The following is a 21879-nucleotide window of genomic DNA, read 5'->3' on the forward strand; positions in this document are numbered from 1 at the left end:
TGATACACATAGATGCAAATGACAGAGGTATACAACAAACACTCAAATAGAGTTTTATGCCAGTGATTCCTTTTGGGCTTTATTATACGTATAGACAACTTCAAAAAAAAAAGAGTTTGTGTGAATTAAAACTTAAAACTTAAAAGTTTGAAAATATCCACACACACACACACACAAAAAAGAAGAAGAAGAAAGAAAAGATAAGGAAAAAAAGAAAAGAAAAAGAAAAACAGATACATGTTGGTGCAAAGGAACAAAAAAGAAGGAAAATACACTGTTTTAAAAACCGGACCGGACCGGCCGGTCCGACAGGTTCAACCGGGAACCGGGAGCCAATCCGGTCCGGTTAAATACCCCAAAACCGGTCAATAACCGGTCAACAACCGGAAAACCGGCCAAAAACCGGTCAAAAACCGGGGTTGAACCGGAAATTTAAAAAAAAAACGGTTCTATGTCCGGTTCGGTTTTTAAAACCATGGGAAAATATAAGGGGAAAAAAAAAAAATTTTGAGGCACGTGATATTGAAGTCAATCATAAGTAATAAGCAATAGTCAAATACCATTGTATCTCTATAAAAATCTCATTCACCCACAGGTAAGTACACCTCAAATTCTAAATCATTGGTAGCCATAGAAGGTAAGAACTCAAACAATAGTTAATGATGAAGAAAAGAAAATAAAAGAAAAGAAAGAATAACTTGCAATTTAGATTAGAGATGCAGAAGATAGAGCTTGAACAACCGGTTGAATTGTGTAAATTGTGCTGAAATTGTTTAGAACCCAAATTTGGAAATAGAAGAAGAAAGAAGAGGATGAGACTGAATTTGTGTAATTTGAAGAAGAATGAGAATAGATATTATTGGGTTGTAAATTAGCAAAACGTAAGTGGGTTTGTGGGTTATTAAAGTAAAATAATTTTATTTTACATATTTATCCTTGTTCGTTGAAAACTTGTAAGTGAATGATATAAGGATATTTTAGAACTATAAAAATGAGAAATCTAACAGGAGAAACTCCTTAAATACCAATATAGATATGTGTGTAAAACTAATTACCCACTAATACATGTCTTTTATTTGTTAGTAGGGTAGTTATATATTGGTATCTCTTTTTCTTTTTCTTTTTCTTTTTGATAAACAGTCATATATTGAAATTTGATACCGGTAGTATCATTTTATACTAAATACTTTCTAACATGTTTTTCTTTTAATAGAAAATTTTAGTTAATACTAACAATTTAACAATTATGAAACTCAACCAAAAAAAAAAAATCATGAAAATTGTAGTATTTTTTTTTTTATTGAAAAAAATAATAATGATGTACTAAAATTGGCAATATAAAAATATGATAACTTCCCAATAAATAATACCTATCCAATATATATATATATATATATATAAACAAAAAAAAGTACCCAAGAATAAGATAAAAGTAGCTGATTCAGTAATAAAAAAAAAATACTACTCAGTTTACACTTCACAGTACACTCCAATACAAACAAGGACATGTTTTTCTTTCTTTTAAATAGAGCACCACTTCCTCCAAAAAAGAAAAGAAAAAGTAGAGCACCAAAGTGGATAAAATAAAAAGTAGCATCCAAAAGGATTCCTTTCGTTTTTATAGAACTAACGTTACAACAAGACGATTTTACATTATTGAAACCTTGCATGCCATGAATAAAGTAAAACTTGAATAAAAACACAAATAATTGAATTGAAATTGTCACATTCCTCAAAGAAGGCAAACACCTTTTCTAATCAAATACCAACTTTCTCATACCCAAAACACAGACATCTTCTTTTTCATTATTTGGTCATGCTACAATTCCCGAGTATTATCCTATTACTGTATATCCATAAATTACTATAAAATGCTAGAGCCAGGTCTTGACAAATAATACATTCTCTCAGTGATAAACAGTCATTTTGATATCTCAAATTAATAATGGTGCCAGCAACAGTAACAAGCACATATAAAGGGAGCAATAGAAGAAAGTCATTTGGTAAAAACATACTCAAAAAAGGGTAAGAGTTACAAATTCGGATTGTGCGGTGGGGTAAGGAAACAAGAAAACAGATCAGTAGACCACCTTCAAGGCTATTATTGCTTGGCTCACTGCTATCCCTCCCAAATTGCAAACATAGAATATAACCACACAGGTTAAGGACTCTATTGAAAACCAAAACTACTCCCCAACTGCAACAAAAGGTAATGCCCTGATGACAAAAGAAAAAGCAAGGGCAAAATAAGCACTAATTTCAACTTTCTCTATCAATGTAGATGAGCAACTAGGGCCTAAAAATTAACATTTTTAACTCTGAGAAAACTTCCAACATAAAGTGATTCAATTCATGGCTTCACCCACCACCCCATAATTATGGAGGGTGGAAGTGCCATCTTATCCAAATGCTATTAAAATTGAATTTTTAGGATAAAAGATATAGCTGTTTAAGGAAACAAACACCACAAACTTTTGAAAATGGTGTGAAGATGAGTAGCAGTTGAGGTGATCAATATGATCTGAATCCTAGATTCTATTGCAGTTGTGAAAATTTTAGCACTAAGAACAAGCTTACCAGCCACCGTGTCTTGAGAAATAGTCATTATCCAGAGATATAGCAAGAGCAAGAGCTACAGCTCTCTCTGACAGAGTCAGTGGACGGGCAACTTCCAACTCTTGTATCTGCCAGCAAAGACAGCACATATAAGATTAGAGAAATCAATAAAATCATTAAAAGAAAATAATTCCATTTTTGTTTCCTAATGTGGTACCATTGTAGCAGGGCCAGTCTTGGAGCCAGGATCAGAACTCCCAAATCGGATCACGTACTGACCAGCATCAGTAAAGATCTGCATTTCATCAAATTATAGTTCAAAATTAAATTTCCATACCCGTAGCTAGTTCTTTTGGCAACCAAAATAAATCTAATAACTCAAACAAAAAATACAAATGCAAATGATCCTTCACAAAAGACATAATATAACCCAGAAGGCTAGATAGACGTCTGTCAATGATAGAAAACAACATGGTCCAAGCCCACTCTGGTTTAAAGATCAGTAACAACTCATTATCTCATAGTTTGTTAAGGAAATTTGCATTATGTATCACACCTTAATTACACCATTACTTGATTAGATGTTTCAAAACAAGGTTAATTATTCATTTTGTAAGGCAATGCATACAAAATAACAATAGAAGGCTGATAAATTAATTATTGAAAATTTTTAAACGAATAATTTAAAGTAAGGGCCATCAAGAACTCTACATATAAAGGCAGGGGCGTAGCTAGAAATTTTTTGTTTTGGGGGGGGGGGGGGCGAGCTAATATTATCATATTGATTTGCAATTTAAGAAAAATACAAAATATGACATATATACATATATATATATATATATATGTCTTCCTGCATTAGTTTTAGAAAAAAACATTAAAATCTAACCAAAATTAGACTACATTTACAAGAAATAATATTTATAGAAATTAAATATAACAAAGTCACTATAAGCAACTATAAAATAAATAGCAGTTAAGTTCAAACAAATTAGACTACTATGGTAAAAAATAAATTCAAAATCAATTTCATTCATCTCAACTACATTCAAAATCAATTTCATTGCTACTAATAGTCTAACACTGTACCCTCATAGTCTCTCTACTCTCTAATGATAATTCCCACACTAGTACAACATAGGTCTTTGAATAGCTATGGGATATGGCCTCACTCAAGAAAAAAAATGTGGGATATGGCTGACATGTCTTAGAGAATGAAAGGAAAAGTCAAAAAGATGAAAAGTAATTTGGGGTGGGGCATTTTTATGGCTACGTATTGGAGGAGGGGCCAAGTTTTTCTCATTGAGGGGCCAGCTCTTAAATGAGAAAGTGTGAGGCCTATTTCTTCCTACTATTATAGAGGTTTTACAAAATTTTGGGGGGGCCATGGCATAACGTACCTCTGCCCCTGATAAAGGGTACATACAGCCCTATGCTTTCTAAGGTAAAACATAAAACTTGTACATGTTAACAACACTTGTTTCTTTAAAAATTATTTCCAAAATTGAAATCATTCTTGCCCTCAGAACCAGCTCATTATGCTCTATGTGATCTACATAAGGAAAATTATTATGCTCTATGTGATCTACATAAGGATTAAGGAAACTCCCATTGTACTACAATTTCAAGCATGTGTGATCAACATTGGTTTTGAGGAATACCATTCCAATTCTTCTGTCTCATAATTACTGACATGAGTTACACAGATATTTGATAATCAGAATTTTGTTATGTGCATTATTAGTTAGTTTGAGTTTGAGTGTGCTTGGTGACAATGCCAAGATTTTTTTTTATACTTCAAGCTGATCGGGTAGTCCTGGTTATTAGGCAGTAGTTGAGTCCCAGTTGGTTGTTTGTTCCATTATCTGTTGCTATTTTTTAGGACTTGAATGTTGGGGTGCTACAGTGGTACCTAATTTCTAGTTTTGAATGTTGGTCAATCATGTAGAAGCAAGTACTAATCAATAAGGTTTATGCACTTTTATTATGTGAAAAAACTTGTGTTGTGGAGATCCAGACTCACAAAGTAGTCCACATTCTATCAAATTTGGAGACTTAGGTTCCCTTGAAGTAACCATAAATATTGGTGTACACAGTAAATTTGTTAACAATTAATATCTTGGATAATTTTCTAGGCATATCTACAATCTAAAACATCAATAATGAATACAAACTTCTACAAGGACTTATAGGTACAGACTATATATAATTCAAAAAGTTTAGAGTCAGCAAGTCCATAGCGGATTGGTAGACTAATAGAATATGAAGTTTAATCAAAACCTTGGTTCACAAAAGAGAATAAAACTTAAGCATTAGACCATGAATCAAGTAAAATCCAAAACTTAGTTTTGAAAGAAGAGAACAAATTGTGCATTAGAATCAACTACATAGCTCATATAATATCTTTTTAAAGCAGAAAAGAAACAACCTCAAAGCCAAAGCCCCTCCAATCACGATCAATCTCAGCAAGCACTTTTCCATCAATATCTTTTAAAGTAAATGTCCAATTCCAGAAGCCAGGGTTTTCAACAACCGCAAACTGCTTATTCCTACAAATCAAATGACCTTAGGCTTGGAGGCATAAGATAGAAACAAAACAAAGTCCAATAACAGAAGTTACAAGTGTAGACTGCAATGACATCTAGCTCAAATGGCACCTCCCCCCCTTTTAAGAGCAAGATGGAGGGTGAATCATGAGTTTAAGATCCATTGGGTACATGTGTAATTACCAATAAAAAACTGACTGAACAAAAAAAAAATGTGACCTCAAGATGCGAGATTACATCATTAATACATTACTGAAACAGAGATATTACAAGGGAACATGTTTACCCTGTAGAAGCATGTTGGTGCATACATACCCATAATCTCTTTTAATTAATAACTAATCACACAGGTGGCTATTATAAGTTCATAAATAGGACGGCACATATAATATACAAGTGTAGAAAAATCAAGAATCGGTCAAATATTTGTCAACCAGGTCAAAATTCTTTTAAAGTTCATATTTGTAGAACCAAAATGAAGAAGATGAAATTCCTCCTAATCTTATATTTTCCTATAGAAGTAACTAGCCATTGCTTTGGTAGCTACAAGTTAACATCACAGTTTTGAAAGACTAATGCTGCTTCCCTCAAGTCAAGGTAGCTATAAAATGGCATTTTAAAAGATGTTGATCAAATATATGTACAAATATCACAAAATTTCTTCATAATGGCATTTTAACACGTTCCCACTCTAGATAAGCTAATACACACATATTCTGGAAATACAAAAACAATGAAATTCCACGGTCAAACTACCCAAAAATAGAATACTCCAATGATATCTAAAAAGTGCCAAAATATATTATTCCAATTGTAGGTAAATGGTCCTTCAAGAAGTACGAAATATAGCTTGTTATTGTAGTTATTAGAAGATTGATACCACTAAAATCATCAACCCACAATATCGGAATGTACTGAATTCTGCCATTCATGGACAACAAAGCAGATACTTAATAAGCTAATTCACCTAAAATCATTTCCTGAGCCAGATGATCCACATTCCACAACCATCTATCTTGTATCTATACTTTAAGTATCTTTTGCAATGAAAGAAAGCACCTTAAATAAAACCTCTGGCTCCAAACTTCAATTGCAATGAAATATAAAGGCACTAACCTTAAATGAATAAAGAAATTTGCAAAGTAATTCAGAAAATAGTATTTACCCCAGGTACAAGTCATATATCCTCCTCCACAAATGCCATCGTCTGTGAACCACACCAATTTCCTAAATAGGAGCAGATTTTTGAAATCAGCAACAGTCAGATTGGGTTCAGCATGCTAAAAACTATGTATAGTTGCAATAAAAAACAGCATAAATGTCTAGCTGACATACCTTACCATCAATCTCTGCATATATTGAGCTGGTAATCCACCAAAAAGGCCTACGAACCTGAACATGGTAAAAATAAAAAAAGTTCAAGCGTAACCAGAAACATATTCAAACCATAAAAATCTAAAAGCCTGATATGGTTCCAAAAGAATAATAAATCTCAGAGAAATCTCACCCTAAAGAGCTCATTACCCATGCCATCAGTTATATATGCAACAAAAGGGCGCCTTGTTCGTAGCAACTGCAAGAAAGGAAAACAAGTATTGACAAGGAAAGATTCTAAAAGATAAAATCAAATATCACAAGCAAGCAAGAAAATTAAACTAGTATTCCAAAACCCAAACACAGAATAGCTTTAAAGAACATCATGCATGTACTCTGTTATTCTTTTTTATTTATAGGTACTCTACTCTATTATTCATATTTAATTAATTTCCATAATCAGTTAAAGGAAAGCCAAAGGACTGTCAATGGTGCCAACATGTTAACACAAAAAAGAGTTCTCTATACTTGTCTACCCATGTCCCAAGTCAGGTGAAAGTTTTCTTGGTCAGTTCAATCTCTTTTGGTACTCGTGTAGTTCAGAACAATTCTGATTACAGTTATCTAAAACAGCATGACATAAAATTTTTCTAAATGCTGAACCTTTTTGTGCTGGGCTTTTTTCAGGTTATAAAAAAGTCGTTTTTTTTGCTCACTTAGGCTCCTCCAGCACCATCACTCTCTTTTCTGTCACTACTGGACCTTCGCTGACTGCCATAGTCACCACCAAAACTAACTTCTCCAATTCCACTTACAAGAAGCTCAACAAACTTTACTTATTATGCCACCACTATATTGCAACCACCAAGCCTCTTGCCACCTTTATTGCACTTGCATGACTATCAGCGCTACTGCTGCAGTCTTTACCATTTGTTACTAGACAAACCGACCCACCGCCACTCACCATTTTTTTTCCACCACCACCACCAACCTTTTCTCTCCAATCAATCAAGAAATGAAAGAAAAAAATTTCTAATGATTCTGAGTTAGGCAGTAACACATCTTGTTTTTCTTTATCAATGCATTACTTGACTTTCCAAAACATTTCTTTATCGATGCATTTCTTTATCAGTCTCCAAAAACATTATTATTTCAGGAAAACATTTTTTTTTTTTTTGATAAGTTTTATTTCAGGAAAACATAAAGAGATATCGTTTTGTTTCCTTTAAGGTCCATTCTTGTTAATGCACAGTACGCCCATCCCATTAGAGGAACTGAAACCTGACCCCAAATTCAAAACACCCAAGCCAAGCCCCCAAAAAAAAGTCCTAAATCAAACAATTCCACCCCCCCCCCCCCCCCACCCCCCAAAAAAAAAAAAAAAAAAGAAGCAAAACTGATAAACAACACCAATTAAAACTAAAGCATTATAGTCTTAAAAAACATAGATGCCAAACCTATAAACAGAGGGAAAACACCCATAAAAAATTGGGGGTGGGTCTCTATGATGTTTGTGGGTGGATCACTGATGCAGAACGTGCTTGCAAAATAAGAAATAAAAGGAGAAAACAGAAAAACCAAGTATTGCACTGCTCAAATCTATTGCTAGGGCCTCTTTTTAATAGGCTTCAAGGAGCAAAACAATCCACAGTAACATTCCATAAAATCCTCAACAATATTAAAGACCAGATTCAAAATTCAAATGTGAGATCAGGCATCTCATCTCGAATAAGTAAAAAGTCTAAGATAATAAAATTAACAATGTCTTAGTCCACATGATGAGATTGACATGGAAAAATACAAGGAAATCATCTTCCATGAAACATGTACACTTTCTGTTTTATTATGACATAATATTGAACTTTATTGATTTTCATGTTGATTTTAAAGGATGACATTAGAATCTGACACTACAGCATTATAGTTAATAAGAAGTTGACACCAAATGTATTATATATATTGTGCACACAACAAAATGTTTAAAAATGAAGAGTGTAGCGGTAAAATCTACAGGCTGCAAAACAACAGAGTATCAGGAATATACCTGTCTGGCAAGGAGATTGCTCTGCTCACGAATAAAACCTACAGGCTGCAAAACAACAGTGTATTAGGAACTGGGAAATCGTTCAAAGGGTAAAATAATAAGCCCATTTGTTTGAAAGATAATTGTGTGTGGAAAAACTTTAGGATAATGAAAGGAGTTAGATTGATTACTCACTGACTGGGGGTAGCACACATCTACAATTGCATACCGGTTTTCCTACAGTTCCACCAAATAGAATTGAGAGTAAAGAATCTAAAGATACAACTAAACAAGGAAAATAAACGTAAGAAGAAGAAAATGAAAAATTAAATGCTCAAAAGAGACAGAGGAAATAGGTTCTGCTATCAGAATGCAACAGTTGATTTTTCAAAATATTGATCCAATAAAATCTTTTTTAATGGTAACACCAAAAGTTACAATTAATATTTTCCATTTGGAGTAATTGTTTTAGAGTAAGTTACAATTAGAAAATGAAAAATTAAAAGGTGTAACTTGATCCTTACTCTAAAACAATTACTCCAAATGGAAAATATCAAATAGCAAAGCATACAGGCAGACAATAAAAGTCGTGTCCACAAACTGTGGTTGCAAAACTCATTAAATGATACCAGGGCCAGTTAAAGGTTCCAGTTAAAGGTTCCAATTAAACACTACTTCGTCAACCATCAGATCAAACACTTGGCTCTTGGCACCACACTACCAACACCCTAAACTTGGCTCAGGGTCTTGTGAATTATGTGAAACACAACACACCATAATTTTAGTTACTTATGAGTGGATCTTGTCAAACCCATACCTATGTAAGACTTAAGGCCAACTATATAAGCACTAGGGGACCATCAAAGAAAAGCCAAATATGCAAGCTAATAAGTTGATCAACCACAATATAAGTAGATATTGATCTTAAAACAGAAGATGAAATTAAATAAATCATAGCACAGACAATTTTAATAATAACTTTTTTATTTCCCAGTTAGAAGCTGTAGGGAACTACTCAGAGGAGTTAATCTGAGGCTCTACTAAAAAATATCAATATTCTTATCATTGACACTTCAATCTAGTGCTTTATTTTAAAGGCAAAGGCAAAACAAATAAATCAATTAATAAAGGAGTAATATTTTGGCATTCTAAAAGTATCGTACACAGTATTTAAAAGATATGGGTTGCTACATGTGCTCCTAAATCAGCATCAAGATGAACAAGAAAAAGATAATGATAGGGAAAATGAATTACCTGCTCAAAACCAAGCATAAGATTTGCCCACTCTATATCCCTAGTAATCAACAAATTGGACCTAGCAAGAAGGAGTGCAACCTGGGCCTAAATAAATCACAAAATACCAAGTGAGACATTATCCATATGTTACAGACAGTGGGTGAAAAAGATTAACTTTTAACATTAAGATCTTGGAAATAACTTCAAGGCAACCTCAACCATTCTCATGTTTTTTCTCCCTTTGTTCTAAAAGGGATTTCTCTAACCTAATTTCTTACTTCACACATGCACAACCAGTATTTCAATTTTCACAAAAATAGCAATAGTAAAATAGCAGCAAAAGCACAATGAGCAAGCTGATGCGTTTGTTAAAGATAATGACAGATGGAGCTACTGAACAATCATTGAAAAACAACTTAAATCATAATAGATCTACAGGTTAATTCTAAAAATAACAAATTGACAGCAATACTAAACCCAACTCACCTCCTCTGGAGATTCTGGCTCCAGAAAAGCTGACTCAGATTGGCTCAGAGGTGGTTGATTCAAAACTGGTTTACCCTTGTCCAAAAAATCCTGTTCTGCAAGAGGTGCCCCCGAATACCATCTTCCATATTGATGTTGGTTTTCATACGCTGTACCAGGAAATTTTTCATACTTAATCAATTTCCGCCTTGCTTTTCCTTTAGAATTTTTCATTTTCCTATCTGCAACCCAAAGCTGTACAAGAAAATCTCTGTCCAAGTGATTATCATTTTCAATGCTGTGTCCATACTTACGAGACACAGCTATCTTTCTCTGTGTCAACCAAGGGGCATTTCCTTCTAAACCACCAGGTAGCTTAAATCTCCAAACAAGATTTCTTGCCAGGACCAGCCTTTCTTGAAAACCTATAGCTGTACCCCACAAACCATCTTGTGACAATGATCTTGCTGAAAATGTCCCACTTTCAGATTGCAAGTGCTGAAGGACTCGAACCTTCTCCGGGGTAAAAGCACCATTTTGATTTTGATTTGTAGTATGATACAATGATTCACTCCTTCCAACAGTTTTATTGGTGCTGGCAAGGCAACGCCAACCCTTTGTCCAATTCATCAAATAGAACTGTCACGGTGCCTGCAGAAATTCAATTTGCTAACTGCTAAAAGTCCATGTGTTGCAGGGGAAGAATGAAAATGCACAGATTTTTTCATATAAGGAACAAATAAACAAGATATTTACCAGCTCAAAAAAAAAATCGGGTGAAGATTTGATTTAAAGTTGTTGGGGATTCCACCTACATATTTCACAGTTTTCTCACATTAATAGTAAAGAAAAGATTTCCACAATACAACAAAGCCAAAGAGAAGATAACAAACTAAAAGAACTTCAAAGCGGGATTTTTGACCGATATAAACAAATGGAATTAATATTACAAAAGAGCAAACCATCTCCAACCAATCAAAACCCATAATACATAGATGTAAACAAAATCATATCCCCACATCATCCAAATGCATATCGATTCCGTGTTTCACAAGCTATATCATACATGAGCTTCTACTAACTTAAAAATTGAGCACATTCCCATTTCCCAGTACCAAAAATCACCACCAATAAAGAACATCAAAATTCCACAACACAAGAATAAGAAACAGAACCAAAACACATTTTTTTCCCAGTACCTACGTAATGATTGTGGTATTTGAGTTATTTGTGAATCAGTGCTTGTACAAATGAGCTTTTTTTCATTCTCTACTAATCCTATCAAAACTAATCACGCAACCCAGAATTACATTAATCTTATCTTTCACCAGCAGCCAAACACGGCATAGCAGTTCAAACTTTTTTTTTTTTTAATTTGACTTTTTCTTTACCGGTTTGTTTTCTCGGCAACCAAACATAAGTTAAAACAAAAACGACAACGTCAGATATCGAAGTCACGAAATAATTAACAAAAATATATAAATAAATCAAACGGGTAATCAATCGTATGACTCTATCACCTGTTAGTTACTATCTTTCTTTCTTGAACATATTGTTTCCAGAAAACACATTTATGTTTTTGTTTTTGCTTTCAAATGTGTGTGTGTGTGTGTGTGTGTGTGTGTGTGTGAGAGAGAGAGAGAGAGAGAGAGAGAATATTAATAACTCACCAGCGAGTGAGCACCGAGCTGAAGTGACCGGTCTTTCTTGAACTCTCTATTTCTTCGATCGCTTTCAAAATCAATACTCTCTCTCTCTCTCTCTCTTTCTCTTTATTTTAAGCCTTGGAGAGGCTAATTGGGTTGTGCCACCAGACAAACTATCCGACCCGGCCCATTTTTCTGGTTTATGATAGGTAAGAGCAATTGCATTAAAGCGAAAAATTATTTTGCAAAATTGAGTAAATATAGAAATGTATTACGTTACAGAGTCCGTATATATTTACACTGTTTTTATAATTTTTTATCTTATTATTTACTTGTTGTTCTATATTTTTATATTAACCCACACATCACTATAGCACATTTCTCTCTCTTCAAAAAGTATGGCCATTAGAGAAAATAATAAAAAATAAATATTTTATTAAAATATATTGTAGAATAGATATATATATATATATATATTTTCGAGAAAAGGTAGAATAGATAATTTGATGTGGGTGTTTGGGAAAATTAATTACGTAAAATAGAAAAAATAAAATCTTATTATAAAATATATGAAAAATTTTAGATAAATTGATGCGAATGCTCAACTGTGATGATTGAGATAGGTTTGTTTGATTTTTATTTAATATAATATTTATTTATAAATACTAAATAGTGACCACCGGAAGCAACATCAATGCAATACAAAGACCCTTATCTACATGGGCTGATCTTTATGCTTACATCTCCACCATCATGCAAAACATGTGTGAGCCTAATATCATCTTCACTTCAAAGATTGGGTTTTATGAGCGAAATTACTTTGTTTAGCTGTTTGGGCTTTACAACCCATAATATCTCTATACAATTTGGGTTTTACGACTCACGAGTCACGATTACTTTAGGGCTTTTTTTTTATTATTTTTTTTAAATTAATTTTTTATTTTTTATAACAAGTTAAATTGCATCCGTCTGTGCAATTTCTGCATAACATGAATATTATTTGAAGAAGGCATTCCTATATTAAATATATCTAAACCTATAAGGGTTCAAATGTCAAATATCCAACATGATAGGTAGAACTGATTTAATGTTTCAAAGACACGATTTTTGTATAACATAAATAGTATTGAATTTTTTCCTCAAAGAGATCCAAACCTTAAAAGTTTAGATGTTTGATATCCTAACTAACAGGGGCGGAACTAGAATTTTATGAATGGGGGGCAAAGTAATAACAAATATAGAATTGAACCAATTTAATAGTGTCATACAAGAAAAATGAAGAGTTTAGGGAGCTAACCATATTTCTTTTAAAAGTTTTAGGTAAAAATTTAAGGGATAAAAATCTAATATTTGAAAAGTTTGAGGGGGCCAACCATATATTTTTTGAAAAATTTAGTAGTATTTTATAAAATTGGAAAAGTTTGGAGGGGCCATGCCCCACCTCCCCCCCCACCCCCACCCTTCTTAATGGGTCTACCCCTGCTAATTAATATGTAAAACTGAAAACATGATTTTTGTATAACATGAATTCGATAAACTTTTTGCCTTAGTGTGTGCATTTGGCTCCAAATTAAAAAACTAACTTATTTTACTATTAAGCTTATTTTGCTATTATTTATGGGTCCCATTGCACTTTTTGGTACTATTCATGAGTTTCACTATACTATTTCAGTTAACTTTTACGTCCTTCTAAAAAAAAAAAATGTTAACTTTTACATTTATCTATAATACTTTCAGCAAAATAATCGGATCTCAAACAGACCGTTAGAGATATTTAAACCTTAAAGACTTGATGGAAATTTGGTATTGTGTAGGAATTTCGGCCAAACATGAAGGGCACAAGCCAATTTATTATAAGCAATAAATTTTCTTGAAGGAACTCAACGGCAATAGCAATTCCAAATAACCTAAGTCTCCAACATCATAGTATGGACCAAACGGTCCAAACCTAAGTGTCTTCCAAAGAGGAAAAATGAAATTTGTCCTCCGGAACAAGTGAATGTGATTTAGTAACTCGCTAGTGAGATTATGAAATGCCACAAATCAAATATCACCTCTTTTTTTTTTTCTTTTTTTTCTTTTTTTATATATATATATTATATATATATATATATATTATTTTATGGTTTTAAGAAACAAATCAAATGTGACTTTTTTAGCTAACAAGTGACACAAAATTATTGGTCACTTTAAAAGAGAGAGAAAAGGGTATAAACTAAGTGATACTTTACACCACTTCATAATAAATCTTAGATAATAAGTTATTATTGATTTTAATTTGAATCTACTGTTATCAATAGAATTACTTTTTTTTCCAAACTTATTAGGACAATATTGTAGGTATAATATTTTTTTTATATCATATAGGAAAATATTATAATACACTCTTTATTGCACCTTCGGTAATTGGTATAAACTTCCCTGACAACACGTGTACAGTGATAATGAATAACGTGGCTGAAATTAAACATTAAGCAACTATGAAAACAGTTCATAAAAAAAAAAAGAAAAAAAAAAAAGCAACTATGAAAACTATCAAGGGGCCGCCGTGCCAGTGCCCGTGCATATTTTTGTATCATGCGTTAGTTTGGTTCAACTTTTTTATGGCTATAAGTGAGTCCAAACACACATTTTCATATTTTAAATAGCATTATATATATTTTTACACATTTATTTACTCAGGTTTTTTAAAAACCCCAAACAAAAATTTTTCGAACTATTCTACCAATCACTCTCTTAAACTGTGATTGATTGCCATTTCAAAACGCAAGATTTTTGCGTTTTGGCCCAAAAACTTTGTTCCATGACGTGTCAGACCATCCTTCCACAATATTTGGTCAACAACGTTGGGCAAAAGTTAAAAATACGGTTTCAGGCTAATAAGATTGTTTAATTCAATTATTCAACTACCATTGCTTTCATCAGTAATCTTTCAAATCCTTCTTTCTCAAAAAAAAGTAATCTTTCAATTCTTGGAAATTTTGCTCTCTCTCTCTCTTTCCATTTCCTTCATACTCAAAGGTTACTTTCTTTTTAATTGATCACTCAAATTTGCTCTCCTTCTTCTTTAAATTTCCTACCGATCTGGGTATTTGCTCATTCGTTTTAATTGTTTCAATTGGAGGGGCAATCTTTGTTTTAATTGTTCAGCTCAGGTATGCATGATTAACTCAATTTTATTTTTATTTTTTTTATTATTGGTTATTCCATTTAGTACTTTTTTATGTAACATTATTATTAGTGGCACGAAAGGACAACTTATAATGGAATGTCATGAAATATGTTTCATTGTATAGTGTTTAATCCATTGCATGTCTGAAGGATCAATTGGGTTGTGCTAATTCAATCTTTGTAATAGTCTTCGACTTTTTCTTTTCTTCAATTTTATGATTTATTGGGTGGTTTCTATTCTAAGTTATAAATTTGGTTGGTTGATGATGCTCCTTTGATATGTGAGGAATTACATTTACAGGTTCTGGGATTGTATACTTGAATTGTTAACTTGGTGGTTTAATAGTCTGATATAGCAGGTGCTGGTAATACTGCTTTGGAAAGTTCTTGTTTGAAATTTTAAAAATCTGAAGTCTACATGAATATCTGAAATGTCTTGAATGTTGGTTTATCAGATGGTTGTGTTTATGGATAAGCAAATGTGAAAAATGAGAAAAGTCAGTGTCCATGTTTTTCTCTAAATAATTTTATGAAGAGGGCTGTCAATGGTTTAAATCAGGATCCAAATGCAATTGAATATGTCCTAATTACTTTGAAGTAGCCAGTGCTTGATTATGAACTAGTAAACTAGTGTTACATTGGATTGCACTTGAATGTGGGGGGTTCTGATTGATTATATTAGTATTACTATTACCTATATTCATATGGTTGAAGAATTGTGCAAATCTTATCTATATATGTGAATGAAGACAACAAAACTATTTATAATATTTGATACTTATTTCTTAAGGTTAAAGCCAAAATTGTAAACGCTAAACTCAGATTCACCCTTATTATATTTGTATACATTGATATATAATCAGACTCGAACTAATGTTTTTTTAATTTTTGTTTCTTTTGATGCCCTGGATTAGTAATTTAGATTCTAGAATACAATTGCTTTGTCTGATGGCTATCTGACCCATCTGCAGCATTTGAAAAATCACATTTCATATTGCAAATTTTAGCTCTGAAATTTCAGATAACGTCTTTGCCTTTTCTTTTCTGGGACTTGATAACAGAGATTATCTCCCTGAGAAACATCATTACTATTGGTGCATAAATTAGTTATTGCCATCAAACTTATGGCAGTTGGCCTAATTTTCGCATCAATGATGTAGATTGAGTTTGGCTGCTACTGGGAATGGGCATTTTAGCAATATTAGTAACATCAGCACTTGTAGCTATTTGATTTTGAAAAAAAAAAAAAAAAATCTTGGCTTAAGCTAACACACTGATCCTGTGCTGGCAGAATTTCAGACAGTACATGGTCTGTTCTCTGAACCATAGTGAGTCACTAAGCAGTTACAGCACTCTTAATAGCTCAAATTTTTGTTGGGTTTGAATGTACATAGATAGCTACTTGATTGATTTGTATAGTAATACTTGGCATTATCCTATTTAATTTGTTGCCTTATTTTATTTTGATCGTAACACGTCTTTGTTTTTTGTGTATAGGATAAAAGCATGAGCTGTCTTGTAGAATAAATGATTCTGAAGTTGAATTTTATATAATTCCTCTCATTGCAATACAGTGCAGGGGCATCCGTCATGCCTTATTTAGTGGAAGGATCGGTCTCACTTCTCACTTTTAAAGGTGTAAAATTTTTTAGCAGATAAGGCTTCATAGATAATCTGCTTCTTGGTCTAAATATGGATTCCAGTCTCAAAGGTAATTTTACTCAACATTCTTTTTCCTAATTGGTTGCTGCTTAATGTGAACACTATTTTTATCTCCAAACCAAACATCATTCCTTTTTCTTTCTTTGATATGTTGCTTTGTAGATTTTATCTATTGATTTTCTAATCGTTTTTTCTATTTATTTTAATAGGAATAGCTGTTGTGATTATGGGTGTCAGTGGTGCTGGAAAATCGTAAGTCTTAACCCTCATCTGGCACCTATATATTTCACAATAAAATCCTTTGTACATCATCATTGCTTTTATTTTAAATGAAGACTAGATCTAGATATCCCAGGAAATTCTATAAGGTTTGTACTTGTAAAATCATCTTAAGAAGCACAGCAAACTTACACATTTCAAGGATCTAATGGCCCTGTTAAATCACTTTTATCACATGCATTTTGGTTTTCAAGTAACATTACTTAATAAATTCAGATCATTAATTTTCTTGATGGTTGAATAGAGATTTTTGAAGAATTCATTTTGATTCCATTAATTCAGTTGCACACAAATGTACTGGTGTAAGCCCTAATTTCTACTTCACGCCAGTTTTCCTTTCCTATGCTCTTTTCATTTCTCTTTGATATTCCTAATATTCATATTGTAGTTTCTCTTTTTATTCATTTATTTGAATGTGTGGTTCAACAGCACCATAGGTGAGATGCTGGCAAAAGTTACTAATTGCAGCTTTCTTGATGCCGATGATTATCATCCACTTTCAAATAAAGGTATTTATATAAACTTATTTTCTATTGGATAAAAACTATAATCTGTTTTATACTTTTCAGCATGTTCACATGTTCAACTTAACAGAAAAGATGCACAAAGGGATCCCTCTTTCAGATGAAGATCGGATTCCATGGCTTGAAACACTACGTGATGCCTTACAAGAGAGCTTAGCTAATGGAAAAATTGTGATTCTTGGGTGTTCTGCTCTCAAGAAGCAATACAGAAATATTCTCAGATCTGCAGACCCAAATTATGAACTAGGACGCTGTGCCAGTGAAGTAAAGTTTGTTTTATTGGATGCTAAGGCAGAGGTGCTTGCTGCTCGTTTAGAGAACAGAGCTGCAGAAGGAAAGCATTTCATGCCGGCTAAGCTTTTGCAATCTCAGTTAGACTCGCTTCAGATTGATGAATCTGAAGGAATATTTAAAGTAGATGCTACTCTAAATCCACAGACCATTGTAAGTACCATATACACCTGGATTTTTTCGTCAAAAGTAGTTCAGGACAGTAAGAATTTGTAACCAGTTTATCCAGCAATTAAATTGGTGCTTCAGCTATGTTTAGTATCTCAGAAAGTAATTCTGGGAATTTATTAAACTCTCACCATTATATTATTCTGAACAAAAGATGATTATATTCCCTGTCAAGTTTGGTATGAAAGAAACTGATGTAGGACTAAGCCTGAACTCCTAATACATTAGGAGAAATTCTTAAAAATCATATTTTAAAAAATTTACTATTTTCTTTACTCTCCTTTGAATTTTATAATTGTCAGTCTCTCTCTCATAATATGGATGTGACATTTGCAATCTCAGAATGTTAGCTGTGTGAAATGACAAGATAGTTTTGTGGGAAAATCTTATTCAAGAATAGTGAAGGGAAATATAAACAGAGGTAGGTTAGTTTTCATGTTATTGTTTGACCCAAGGAAAATAGGCTAAACTTTCCCTTGGTGAAATGTATTTGTTGCAAGAAGACAATTAATGAACAACGGAAAGTAAACTTCTAGTTTCCTTCTAATTTCTTTATCCCATCAATCAAATGGAGTTTTGAAATCAAGTTAGGTGTCCATATATATGTAATTGGTGGATAAATTGGCTAACCGTAGACTAACCATTAGATTACTTTACTTACGCTACAAGTAAGATTAAAATTACATTACTTGTACAGTGTACTACAAGTCCTAGTAGCTAGTACATTGAATCTAAAATATTGATAAAGAGCTCAGAACTCGATATCTCTAATGTCGTCCCTCAAAATCAATTTGGAAGTTTGAAGACGCCTTGAAGGAATCTGTGACCATGGAAGATTTGATAGAATGAAGAATGAATTGGGCATGATGTAATGTGGAAAGTGCAAGACAATTACTTTGACAGAAAACAATGACAATCAGCAATGGATGAAGGCTGAAAGACAGCTACTGTGGTGGAGGAAGGTTGCACTTGTGACCAGAGGACAGCTACCGTGGCTGAATAGCTGCACCGTAGGCCTAGGCAACATTGACAAAGGAACAATTGCTCGATGATGGCATATGTGAGACATACGCTACGGTTATTGGTGGTTAGCGATGATGGATAGTGGTTAAAGAACAACAAAACCAACAACTAAAGGAAAGCTGCACAGTTTGACAGGAGAGCAACCAAGGATATTGTCGTGGAAGATGGAAGACATTGACTAGAGACAATGTCATGGTGAGGAACATAAACGAGTTGGCTACCTTTGGAGAACCAGATGGGGGGTTTGGCTTTGGTTTTATGTTAGAATTGATGAGATGTAACTTTAATACCATATTGAATTTATGTTGGGATTAAGAGTATGAGAGAGGAGGGGAAAAAAGTGAAAGAGAAAGTAAATAGAAGTTAACAGGGACAGCCTATGTCCGTAACAAAAGCTCTTGATATTTAGCAAGTTTGGAAGTAATAGAGAGTAACTCAATTTAAATCATAGACTAATTTTGGGATTACTTTTATTTATATTACTAGTAAGTTTGTTATAAATAGGATTAAGTTTACTTATACTACAAATAAGTCATTGATATCTTTATATTAGTTACAACATGTTCGAGCATTGGGCCTTAATATCATTAAAATTTAAGAATTCAAGTAACGCTCCTAATTAAAGGGAAAGTAAAAAATAGGAAGAATTATAAGTCAGAACATCTGTATTCATCATATTGACATAACTTTTAATTAAATCATTAAGCTATATATATATATATATATACCTCTTCCATTGTTCTCTAACAAATTTCAATATATGACGTATGAAGTCATGAAATAATTGCCCATCTTGTTTGATACGAGGAAGAGAAAGAATTTGAACAGAACACCTCATAATAAATATTGCTAATTCAATCACTTTCTCAACAAAGATATCGATAAACTATGATTCAAAATTCTAAGGGCTAAAGCTATTAAGAAAAAAGACTTGTGCCCAAAATTTACAAACCTCACAGCAGTATCAACAAAGCCTAACTACAGAAATTGGCTGATTGTTAAATTGACTAAGATGGTGAAGAAGCTGCAGAACTAAACTCAGGTGATCTTTTTGAGCCTGCTGCAGAATCCTTAGCTGTCCTGGCTCCAAAATTTCTTGGAGGGGTAAGAATATTTGTCAAAGTAGAAGCTGGAGAGTAAAACTGCAGTTTTTCCTGTTCTTCTTTTTCTTCTGATGCAATAACATTATTATCCCTGTGAGCAAGTGGTGGGAGTGGTCGGAGCTTTGGAGAGATTACTTGTAACTCAAGAGTTTCCAATATCAGGCAAACTCACATGATCATGATCATCACCATCACCATACACATTTTGGAGTCTTCTTTGGCTGCTGTTTGATGATTCGGGGGAGGATAATTTACTGTCGTTTGATTTGTAGTAACGCAATTCGTAGAGACAATAGTAAATCCCAAAAGCCGCACAAACAAGGATGAAGAAGGAGAGTAGAGAGATGAGTACGATATCAGTGATGGGAACAGAAGGATGTGAGTGTTCAGGGGGTTTTGGTTTAGGGGTTGGGATGGTGTAAGTTTGGAGAGAGGGTGGTGGTGGTGGTGGTGGGTTGAGAGTAGATGGGGTTAAGGGGAAGATAGGGTTTTGGGGTTGATCATCATCAGGGATTGGAAACAAGGGTACGTGAAGGTTTCTACTGTGGAGGCCATGCATTGTGGCTGTGCAAAATAAAGTCTGGAGTTTGCTAATTAAGACTAGGGAGATGAGGACGTAGTATAAGCTTAAGGCAGCCATAGTTGTGTGTGTGTGTGTGTGTGTGTGTCTGTCTCTCTCTCTATATACATATATATGAACCGACAGTACTCTGGCAGAAAAATCCTAAACCTAAGAGAACCTGTTCTTCTCAAAGAACCAAAACATAATTAAGTTGACCTTCTCAAAAAGTTTAGATACACCACCACGCATATAATTAAGTGGCGGTGGGATACAGGATCTATGTAATTCTAATGCTATACCATCATCATGTTCTAGGACTTTTCAAGACTAAAATACTTTTGCAAATCAACAATAAGGCTATGTTCCAAAAAAATATAATTTTTTCTTTTATTATTTATATATGACAAATTATTGTTTTATTTTATATAACGGCCATACTTTTCCACTAGATGAAAAAGTGGAAATATGAAAGAGTTTGGAGTTTGGACAATAGTATACGTGAGACAATTACAAATTTAAAACCAGGGAAGAGTTACGATAGATGGGAAGAGAGGTGGGGGAAGGCATTGCTGGTTGAAAAATGGCTTAGGGTGGATTTATCGAAATTCACCTCCAATATTGAGTAAGGTTGTAATTCTCAAATATGAGTATTTTCAATCTTGGATCTATCATCAACATTAAGTAGTTTTTTCTTGAATTCATTATGAGTTTTCTTATTTTACCTTTATGGAATCTCTTTGCACACTTGATAAACCATCTTTTCTCTCGATACTTATGAGAAAATTGAAGAGGTGTTTCTATTATCCATTGTTATTCATCAATTTGCTTTGATGGTCCACACATTCTCAAGAATCTCATCATGGTTCATGTTACCCATTAGTTTCTTCAGTATGTTTGATTTAGTTTTTTGTGTAACAGCCTAATTGGTGAATCTAACATTCTTCTTATACAGAGGTGAATCCCACAAGTATATGACTTAATCATTGTGAGAACGATATCATATGCAACTATTATTGCAAATTCCAATTGGTTTTTGACTTCATCTAAAGTGAGGTTAAACCATAACTCTGCCTTGTTTTTGGGATTATTGCAAATGCAACTTTTGGCTCTTACCTTGAGAGTACATAGTTTGAAACTTTGAACCTCATTAAAAAAAATTATAAATCCATTGTAAATTATGAACATTACCTCACTTTCTTTCCTCCATTAATTTAAAAAAAAAAAATAGTTTCACTATTTAGTATTTACAGAGCAAAAGAAAAAAAAAAAAAGAAGTATTTTCATAATTTTTTTTAGAAACATTTAAATTAGGA

General features: G+C 33.1%; 2 protein-coding genes across 6 annotated transcripts; one reads left to right on the forward strand and one right to left on the reverse strand.

The window, feature by feature from the left end:
- Positions 1-1709: 1709 nt before the first annotated feature.
- On the reverse strand, positions 1710-11981 carry LOC115960937 (altered inheritance rate of mitochondria protein 25-like). 4 transcript variants are annotated; one of them, XM_031079973.1, is made up of 13 exons: positions 11808-11980; positions 10894-10948; positions 10159-10788; positions 9691-9777; positions 8632-8673; positions 8458-8502; positions 6607-6672; positions 6435-6491; positions 6265-6326; positions 4982-5102; positions 2774-2851; positions 2578-2684; positions 1710-2217 (listed from the first exon to the last, which is right to left on the reverse strand). In XM_031079973.1, the coding sequence occupies exons 3-13, from the start codon at positions 10765-10767 to the stop codon at positions 2187-2189; spliced, it is 1305 nt and encodes a 434-aa protein (XP_030935833.1). In that variant the 5' UTR covers positions 10768-10788; positions 10894-10948; positions 11808-11980; the 3' UTR covers positions 1710-2186. The 4 variants fall into 4 exon arrangements, with proteins under 4 accessions (XP_030935833.1, XP_030935834.1, XP_030935836.1 ...); XM_031079974.1 differs by lacking the exon at positions 11808-11980 and adding an exon at positions 11658-11761; XM_031079976.1 differs by lacking the exon at positions 8632-8673 and having other exon boundaries at positions 11808-11981.
- Positions 11982-14497: 2516 nt separating this feature from the next.
- Positions 14498-18052, forward strand: LOC115960545 (gluconokinase). 2 transcript variants are annotated; one of them, XM_031079481.1, is made up of 5 exons: positions 14498-14938; positions 16452-16665; positions 16826-16868; positions 17325-17404; positions 17490-18052. In XM_031079481.1, the coding sequence occupies exons 2-5, from the start codon at positions 16647-16649 to the stop codon at positions 17924-17926; spliced, it is 579 nt and encodes a 192-aa protein (XP_030935341.1). In that variant the 5' UTR covers positions 14498-14938; positions 16452-16646; the 3' UTR covers positions 17927-18052. The 2 variants fall into 2 exon arrangements, with proteins under 2 accessions (XP_030935341.1, XP_030935340.1); XM_031079480.1 differs by having other exon boundaries at positions 16529-16665.
- The last annotated feature ends 3827 nt before the right edge of the window (positions 18053-21879 follow it).

This window comes from Quercus lobata, chromosome 9, assembly GCF_001633185.2.
Source record: "Quercus lobata isolate SW786 chromosome 9, ValleyOak3.0 Primary Assembly, whole genome shotgun sequence".
NCBI lineage: Eukaryota > Viridiplantae > Streptophyta > Magnoliopsida > Fagales > Fagaceae > Quercus > Quercus lobata.